The 10,257-nt window shown below is 45.2% G+C and overlaps 1 protein-coding gene across 2 annotated transcripts in view; it reads right to left on the reverse strand.

Annotated features, from left to right (window-relative positions):
• Nucleotides 1-10,257, reverse strand: part of nrp2a (neuropilin 2a) — a 58,424-nt gene that overhangs the window by 39,704 nt on the left and 8,463 nt on the right. For both annotated transcript variants that reach the window (XM_005730902.1, XM_005730903.1), the window contains exon 2: nt 9,117-9,294. In XM_005730902.1, the coding sequence (XP_005730959.1) occupies nt 9,117-9,294 (178 nt within the window). The remainder of the gene's footprint in view (nt 1-9,116; nt 9,295-10,257) is intronic.

Here is a 10,257-nt window from a genome sequence, read left to right on the forward strand (position 1 = left end):
CTGATCCAAAATTAACCCCGAGTGTCACTCCTGTGCCATTATTAGACATAAGCGGCGACACAGAGTCACAGAGTTCAGTCAAAAGAAGATTGTTATTTCCATCCGTCTGTCCTGGGAGCAACAAGACCCACCGCGATGATCATGTGGGGTATAGGATGAAAGAAGAAGCCGGCTTGGAGGTGGTTTGCAAAGTGGCTTGCAGATGCACCACAGCTGCAGGCTGATATTTAGTATCTGTTTCCCTTTAAGGAAAATACTACATGGATGGATTTTACAGCATCAAAGTTTTCCAAATTTCCACTTTTGCACTTGTTTTCCACAAGGACACAAAGTTTAATGCAGATATGTAGCCTGTAAGAGATAACACACATAAAATATGGATCTAAAGATTTTTCATGGATATTCATGTAGGCAAAAAAAAAGTCTACGAATGGTAGACTAATTTGGTCTCCTTAGCTCCCTTAACGGCTAGCGAATACTACGCAGTGTATGAAAACACAGCCCTGCCTTGGACAGCCATCATTAAATTATATCATAGCTCTGCTGATATGATAAAGATGGAGCTAGTTCATGTTTTGGAGCTGAAAGTGAATCACCAGGTTTCAGGATAGTAATTTCGGGTTGTGTGAATACTGGAAGGTGTGGAAATCTCTGTGATTTTTGCTTGTTTCTAACTCAGTGCTGGATTACTGTTTTAAAGCAAGTTTCAATCATTTTCATCCAAATAGTGTCTGAGAGGAATCTGCACTTTTCTATCTCTTATATTCTCTTAAGCATGAGCTTGTTTTGCTGCTGTATGAGTACAAGATTTGTGTTGTTATTGCATTGCAAGTTGTTGCAACTGTGAATAATTTCCTTGTAATTTTATAATCTATCATGATACTCAATCGTGTTTCTCTCTACAAGTGTCTTTACCACACACACACACTAAACACAAAACACTGGGTTTCCCAATGTAGCTGACTGCATTGCTGCAGGCGTCCTGCAGCTACACCCTTCAAACATACAGGCATGCAAAACGCACTTGCTTCAATTAGTTTGTGTAACAAAGCTGTCACAAAACAACAGGGCTGCTGTTGTCTCGCTAATTAGCGTGACGGGTTGTTTGATGTTAAAAAATCGCCGCAGATGACTCCGGGTTTTGGAGCCGCCTTCAAACTCAGCATCTCGCCAATGTCCCGAACAGGTAAGCGCTTTCCCCCCCGCGACTTCTCTACAATGAAAAGCGTTCAGAAGAGCTGAGACAAACCAATCAGCTCAAGGCTGTGTTTCTTTGTGGAATCTCAGCACTAAGACTGCTTTTGTGCTGCCTGCTTGGAATAAAACCTGGATTAAGTAGAGTCACTAAGCCTCTTTTTTGGCTATCGCATTCCTGCAGTGTATTGATTCCTATACAGAGCATTCAAGCTAAGACTGCTGATGAAGGGATAATCCCAACCATATTAATCTAGGTCAGAGTGGTACATGCACAGGTGAGGCTCGAAGTGTGAAAATGCTGCAATGAGCCTGCAATATCGCCACATGAAAGCATCTGACCAACAAAAAGAACGTACAGGACGAGGCGAGTTAATTAAACCAAAAAAAAAAAAAGAGTACAAAGGACATGCACTTTGGGAAATAAAGGAATCTCAGGTTTGATTTGGCCTTGGGAAGATTTTCAGGTCATGGTTTCAGAGAATATTTTAAAGCCGAGATGAAGGTAAGAAGGTTTATATATGAGGAAAAGGAGGGTTTAACGAAAACAGTGCCAGAGTTGGATTAGGGGGGAACTGCAAGACACAGTTTCTGAAGCCTGATCCGTTTACTCTGGTCGCAGCCAGTTGATGGGTTTGTGGACTTGCAGCTTTTTCATTATGTTCATTTCAAGGCTAGTTGTTGGCTTCCGCAGAACTTTTCACACAGCTATGTTACCTACAGGAAGGTGTTTAGCTAAAACTGTACTGACACACCTGTTAGCTTGGTTGGATTGAGGTGCGATCACATACATGCCACGAACAAACTGCTCTGGAGTTCATTTAGAACCCCACCAAGACCACCTCCTCCAAAGGGTCTCGGTTTTGGTCTGAACTTGAGTGAAATTACTGTGTCCACTTCTGCACAGGTGAACCAGAGTCTAATTTAAACCAACCAAACACGGCTGGTGTGAAAGCAGCCTTAGGCTAAATAGCATGATAGCCTGATATTGCTACACCTCCTGAACCGGTTTCAACAGTTTCACTCTCTCTGCCTCTCTCTTACCAATTTTTATTGTTACTTTTTAAAAAATTCATAAATCTTAAAGTTTCAAAGGTGCACTGCGACATGTTTCAGTCTTCCTGCACGCTCCTCCAGTCTAAGCTTGTGATGACGACTGGGGCTCAAGCCAATCTGCACAAAAGAAGGCCTGAAGAGCTCGCCTCCTAGTAAGTAAAGAAGCTGTTGTCCAATACTCTTATACGTGTCTTGGTTGTAATCCTGCATTACAGAGGCGATCGTAGAGGCTTTAGTGGCAGGCTCCAACTGTGAGTCTGTGAGAGCCGCGGCCATCCCTTAAGTACGCCTGCTTAGGGCTGTTACTGACACATGCTTTAGGGAAAACACACACTCAAAACATGTGCCAACAAACACACAAAGACAGACGCGTACACAGACACATGCCGCATAGACAAGCACATGCGTGCGCGTACACAGTCGATGCTGCATCACCAACGCCGAGGATAAAAGGCCCGCGAAGGAGCTGAGAGCCTAATTAGGTTTTAATTGATTTTGGAGTGGGTCTCTATCCTTCTCTCCCCTCTCCCTCTCTCCTGTCGTGGATTAGCGTCAGTGAGTGAGTGTTCCTCAGATGTGATTATTGACCTGTTCGCTCAGCCTCTCCCCAGGCTCTGATGAATACTTGCATGAGGACCTGACGTGTGAGAGCCCACTGTCTGTCTCTCCCAAGCACACACTTGATTGCATTCCAGGACACTGCGCAGACACACACATAAATCATTTGCACATGCGCACTCGCACATCTGCGCCCATGAAGGTACGCATTAGCGCCGCATCCCGCTCTCTCACACACACACAGAAGCAGAAAGCCCCCCATCCAGATCCAGATTCCTCTAGGAATTGTTTTGATTCAAACTCCGCCTTTCTGTCTGACACCATCCATCCTCAACTTTCCGTCTGTCTGGTGGTCTGTCTAGGTCTGCACGACCAGCCCTGTGTTAGGGAACCATTATGGGGGGCAGCAGTTTCGACCTCCCTCATTTCCCCTATAGAATATAGCTGGAACAGAGGGAGAAGGTTAAAGAAACTAAAAACCCTTAAAGGCCAGTAATTCTGCACCAGCCCAGACACGTCTTCTCTTCCTCTGATCTCATATATCACGACACCCCTGTGCCTTTCACACATTTTGCTGTTTGCTGGGGACCGGGGACATTTCCTGCAGGCAGCAGTGCCTCAGTACAAGCAAACGCAGGCCCAAAGCGAGTATACATACACACCACAAAACAGTGTAAAACTCTACATTGACACACAGCAGAAACTGTAAAAATAGGCTATAAAAAAATCGAGAAACCACTAAAGACGAAACTGGTACGAGCAGTACTGGTTTCTTTTAAGAGATGCCAAATTGGGTGCTGACGGTATCGTAAACAATGAAGCTGCTCTGGAAGATTACTATACATGATGACACTTTATCTAAATTACATCCTTTATGAGGTTTACGTAGCAAAGATTTATTTATTGTCACATATTTGACAATAATCAGTGCCATTAAACAATGCGAGCTGTGCTTGTATGGCACCTTTTGGCCTTACTAGAGGACAGTAGTAGAATGAGCACTATTTATGTGAAGGGGCAGATTTAACAACCTACCTCGCGAAGAGTCGACGGTCCGCCGTATTCGCTATCATCGCCCATCATTTAGCAGGTGTTACTGTGAAATCTGGGAACTTCTCAAAGCCAACATTAATCTTGATGTGTTCATTTAGGCAGATCTTCTAAGCAGGAGCTTGTGGAGAGATATGAGGTTGCAAGTCTTTGTTAGGTGTTAAGTCTTTTTGCAGAGCACTGTTTGCTTATATATTTATAGGCCTTTTATGCCTCTGTGGCCTTACTAACCCTGCTAGTGGTCACTATGCAATAATGTGCAGTCAGTCCTGTCATTCCCCTTTAGGGATCTGCTATATACATTTACAGTCCTTGCTGGTACCGTCCTCCTGCATCTTTTGTGAAATCAGCACATGAGTTCTCATCTAACCACCCTTCTGTAAAAGAGCTAGCTTTGTGTATGTGTTTCATTTAGTTTATTCTCAGTGCCTACACAAAGCATTCTCTGGGAACTTCAGCACTATGTAAGAGATCAACACGTAATTTGCCACGGGTGCGTCACTGTCTCCTTGATTTATTTTGTTTATGCTGGTAAAAGGGGAACAGCTGTTCTCGAGCATCAGGAAATCAAACTTGGCCGTACCCTCAGACACTCGGGGCCGTCGGCTGAAATGATTTCCCCCCTTCCTGTTGCCTGTGTTTCTCCACCCGTTTTTTCTACTTCTCAGAGCTCACAGAAACCTCAAGACCCCCATCCAGTAAACAATGAGGCGCTGTCTTTGGCTTTCTTTCGTCCGCCTCGCCGCGATTTACACAAGCAGAGGCAAAAATTAAGCAAAGGCACACACACCCAGATATTCACATATCTGAACACACACTCCCTCCCACCCGCAAAGGGGACTCTAATAAGCCATAAGTGCCTCTGAAATATTAACTAGATGCTGCGAGCGAAATCCCAGCAGATCCGCGGGGGCCTGCCATCTTCAATCTAGCCCCCTCCAAAAAACAAACAGCACTTCTCCTTCTCATCTCCTCATGCCTCGCCGCCCTCCCCCTTGCTGTCCATCACGAGTTCATGCTTACAGATGACTCGGGCCAAACCACTGACCACAGACCGTCTAGGCTCAGCCCCAGACCTTCTAGTGCAGCATCGATCGGAAGCATCAAACTATAAACGCTGTCTGCACTGAAGCCGTGACCCTGCTGACTTTCACCTCTATCGAAGCATGTTGGCCGTTGTGCTTTCCTCGCGCCGCGGCGTAGTTCATCAACTCTGATTACATTTGTGACAAATGAATACAGAGACAACAGTGCTGCAGCTGCACCGGGCTATCCTAATCACATGCTGGGTTTTTACGGTTAATTGTACCAGTTAGCCATTATATCATCATTAAATCCCAGCAGCTGTGTTGACTGCTGGACGCTGATGACCATGATTGTGTCCTAACTGTAGGCCAAATGCCAGATGTTGACAGATATGATCCTGGAACAACTCCCTCCTTTAGCCATGACCTCTGGGAGCTCGTCCGTCCTTCCTTTCATCCTCAGCCATCATCCTTCCCTTTCCCTTTTTGCGCCTTCTTTACTTTCCTTCCCCTCTGGCTATTGCTGATCATTTATAGATTTCCCATTACAAGCGGAATACAGACATTGATCCCACCCCTCCCTCGAGCTCTAGCAAAAAGGCGATATCATGCATAGAAACACAGAGCTGGTACGTGTGTTGGTGGCACTTCTCGCTGTGGCCAGACATGTCACAAGCCCCGGGGGGTGGGGATGGGTGTGGGGGGTGTCTAGCTGTGTGTCTGAAGAGTTATAAAGTTATATAATAAAATCTTTCCACCTCAGGCAGACTGCATTCAATAACAAATAACCAAATAAAAGTGAGAAAATAAAAACCGGGAAAAAGTGCAAGAAATGGATCTTCTTGAATGACTATTTTTGTGTCTGTGTGTGTGTCTGTGTGTGCGTGTGCACCCACCCGTTTCAATGTTTAATTCAAGTGCATAAAAATAAAACACCTCCTTGGGCGGGAGCGAGAGGGAGAGAGGAAGAACAAAGGGAGAGATGGAGGGAAGGAAAAAAATCGAAGGAGGGAGACGTCGAGAAAGAGAGCTGGAGAGAAACTCTCTCTCTCCCCTTCCTCGACTCCTGGTATATCACTAGGTAGCATCCTGGGGCTTGGTGATGGCAGATTGCATTAGAGATATGGGCCTGATATTTCATCTAGCCTTTATTACATTTAGTTCGCATCAATCGGCTGGCAGCCTGGAGGTAAGAGCTATTTGGCACATGGCCGGACTCCCCCTGAAATGAAATCCTGAATTAAAGTGCCACCTCAGACATGGAGCGCCTGCATAAGGCTCACGATTTGATTGCTGCAGTCGAGCCGGTGTTTGGCTTCGTTACATCGCACGAGTACTGACTGTTTGAACCCGCCGAGGGAAAATCACCAGCTGGCAGGGGATATTAGCGTTCAGAAGCCTTGCCTGAGCTGACCAAGCACTTTTCTCAGTTTTATAAAGGCCTAAAGTGCCTTGGTATGGGGTGGGGGTGGCGGTGGTGAGGTGATGACTGATGAGCACTTTTACACCGACAGGTTGCGTGCTTAATAGCGCACGTGCATGCGTGCTTTATAAGCATATCCAAAAACATATGTTCAGCCTTTCATGTGACCATTTTCCCCCCGTTTCCTGCGTGCTTCCATGATCAGCAGTCCAGACACCACAGCCCTGCGTCTTTCAGGTAACACCGCTTCGGTTTTCTGCTCTGCCATCTCTGTAATCCCACCTGTCACGCAGATTTTCAGCCCCGGCCGAGATACCGAGCCCTTCCCTCCTCCTGGAAAGCCCTCTGGCTCCCCTTGCCCTAACCTCGCAGAGAGGACCGTGAAAACATGCAAAAATCTCCTCTCTGCTCACTCTCTCACACCGCCATGCCTAATCATACAGGCAAGAAAAGGAAGCAACCCGTAACAGCGCTACAGGGCCTGGATCAATCCGTGTAAAAAAGAAAAAGAAAAAAGAAAAGCATAACACGGGATGGAGAGAGGAGGATTATCAAGCCCTATTTTGCTGTTTTCTGTGCCTTAAAGGGTTCTCTACAAAACACAGAAGGGCACACTGGTGTTAAAGGTGATGCATAAAAACATGTTGGCAATATTCCCTATTTCTTTCCAAACTGGGGGGTGGGGGTCACCAGAGGTGTGATGGATAGAGAGGGATGCTAACCGTACAAACTTGCAAAACGTGCTTGCACAGTTACTCATAAACGCCCACTCACACTCACACACTCATACATACAGGATGAAGGGAGACTGAGTGGGAGTGTGTGTTAGAGGGCACGCCGAGGCCTTGTCCCCTTCAGGCGTGTGTTAAAAAAAATGTTTAAAAAAAACCCATCCTAATAAGATTGTCTGTACCGAAGGGAAAAAAAAGAAGAAGTAGAAGAAGGGGGTATTTCAGTTTCTCTTCCTCCTCCCTCAGCCTCCTCCTGGCCTGCATGCCTTGGGCTGTGAGAAACTGCCTGACACACTGCTTATCAACAGCTGAGGCATCCCTCCCTCCCTCTCTCTCTCCCTCCCTCTCTACCAGTCCAGCAGGAAGTGCGGGCACGCCGCATTGCCGACACAGCGATGCTGGTGTCAAAGCGGAGAGGCGCTTTAGTGCAAAAAGATAATTACACAACAAAAAAACACGACGGAAACCTGGAGTTTCAAAGGCGGCGACATCAAAATAACATTTCAAGTTCAATGCCGTCGCGGCGCTACCGTGCGAAAAGAACCCGTCAAATATTACAAAACATTTTCCAACCAAAGCGGCCATTCATGCGCTCATGAAAGCAACGTTTTTTTTAATTTTGGTTTGGTTTTTCTTCCCCTCTCCCAGCCAGACAAAGCACTTTGTAGACGAACAATGCAAAAAAAAATAAAATAAATGCAAAAAGAACCCATTATTAATTCTTCAATTTACCGAGTGGAGAAGAGAGAGAAAGTGCACTGATAAACTGACCAAATGGACTCATCGTTTGACCAAAATTGGTTGTATATAAAACTGAATTAAACAGTAGAGACTGGGAGCTTTTTCCACCCTCCCACTACTGTCTTCCTCTGAGGTCATAGACAATAGAAGACCATATGATTTGGATTATTTATGTCTCTGAGAAAGGAAACTGACCAACTCGCTCATATCGAGATAAACACCTGGGTCTCATTCCCTTCTATTACTTCTTAAAGCCTCCCCTGTTTATTCTCTCTCGGCCCACCCTCCAATCTCTGACTTCAAAATACATCATGATTCATTTTCTTACATCCTATCTTATCATTCTGTCTTTACTGCCCAAAAGCAGACGCCGACTTCCAAATATTGCTTGGCATTTGATTATCAGATGGAGGGGGGATTAGAGCTTTATAGTCTGGGTAATGCTGGCTGATGCCTTCAAAAGTAAATTTCAAATTTTTACATCTGTCAAAAATCTTCCCGAGTAGTCTGCTCTGTTCTTCAGAAGGTTAAAAACCTCACCTTATATGGTTCTTAGCAGGATAAAACACAAATACATCCTGGCTGACAACGCTTGTTTTTTAAGCTTAACCAGCGGAAATAACACAGGAACTTATTATTAAACTATCTGAATCATTCTTTCCATTTGGGTTTTATTGTTTTATTGCGACCTGTTTTTCCTCGTCTGTATTCAAGAGTGTGTGAAAGAAGCAGAAAACCTTGGGATGTGGAAATGAGCAGCGTTTCCTGTCCTCTAAAACACAGAGGGTTGATATTGCAGCTGATGTGCCCTTGAGCAAGGAATTTAACCCCCATAACTGCCTGGGAGAAGACGACTAGCATCCAGGACAAAATGAGTTTAATGGTTATGTGCTTCTACATGGAGCTTATGTGCTTTCCATTTTCTGAATAAATAATTATGTCAGAAAATATAAAAAGAAAACCACAGTCTACCTAATGGTCTGCTATTCACAGGAAGCCTGCAATCTGCAATTAAAATTTCCTTTGCGATTGACCTGTTGTGGTCAGAATGTGGATTACGTTTCAGCAGCCTGGAATTGGGCCAAACCACCCGGCACTGAATTATAACAGTATGTAAAAATCTATGCGCCTCAACTGGAAATTACTTGTTTGAGATACGGATGCTTTCGCAGCATACTAATGAACGTGTCAACATGAATCATCATTCAGCCACAATAATAGCACACCATCTTACTGGTGAAGCCAATTTTCCCCTGACAGAAAAGAGTGGGTTTTATGGACTGCACCATTATGACCCGAATCCAGCTCCTTCCCCCCTCCCCGGCCTTCCCGTCTTACTTGCAGTCGAGCCTCTCGATCTCAAAGTGGGGGTTGAAGTTGAGGACGATGCGCTGCGAGGGCTCTGGCGCCGTGATGATCCAGTGGCAGTTCTGGTGTGGGGGGTACTCCAGAGGATAGCCAGGGGAGGTGATATAACCGGCCTCGCTGGCATCTAGCAAACCTCCACACTCCGGCGCTGTGTAAGAGACAGAAAGGTGAGTTAGAAGGTGCTGGGAGGTACTGACTATAAAGCAGGCGAAGAGGAGCGGTTAAAAATGTTTTATGCATGCTTTTATTTTAAACATAATTTGATGCATTTCTACACAGCGTCATTTGCAGGGGCAGACTCATTTAAAGCACTGAAAAATAATAAATAAATAATAAAAAAGATTGAGGAAATGATGCGCTCCCCTAGTGCAGCATCTCAGTGGGCGCCCCTTCATTTACCTTGCTTCTCTATATGAAGATGTGATGAGCAACAAATGAACAGTAAAACAAAAGAAAGCAATTTAGGCTGTCAGTTAGGAGGAAATTGGAAAAACTTCTCCATTGTGGATTCTCAATGCAAGCAGCGCCACATGGGTAAGCTATTAAAACAATAAAAGATCATTACTGTTGCATTCGGTGAAAGCGCGCATACACACACACAGAGAAACACACCGAGCCTTTTTCACCCTCTTCCACACCCAGGCTCTTATCTCCCTACTCCCCCATAGGGAGCGTTCTCCAAGTGTAATTGTTGCTCCTGCAAGCCAATCTGCAAACATTAGGACACATTCCCTGATCCTATCACGCTCTCCCAGGAACAATAGCTTGCCAATAGCGTAGCTCTGCAGGCTTAGACAGGAAGTGACACGCAGACGGCCTGTCTAGCTAGGTTCTGGGGTTCACCCCTACTCTGTAATGAAAAGCTAACGCGCTAACAAAAGACCCCATTCTCTGATTTCGCCCCGTGAGCCACGGCGGCTCTCGCTCTCTCCGTTATCTCCCACAAACATGCTAAACACATAAACTCACATGCACATACAAAAGAAACATATATGAGTATTCTGCACACATCCACGCACAAAGCCCGGCAGCCTTGTGCATATTGGTTCTTTATTAATCTTACTCTGCAACAGATTTGAGATATTATCAATTTTAGAGAAAAAAAAAAAAA

The sequence above is a fragment of the Pundamilia nyererei genome, unplaced genomic scaffold, assembly GCF_000239375.1.
Source record: "Pundamilia nyererei isolate P.nyererei 1_Seehausen unplaced genomic scaffold, PunNye1.0 scaffold00040, whole genome shotgun sequence".
NCBI classification, from domain to species: Eukaryota; Metazoa; Chordata; class Actinopteri; order Cichliformes; family Cichlidae; genus Pundamilia; species Pundamilia nyererei.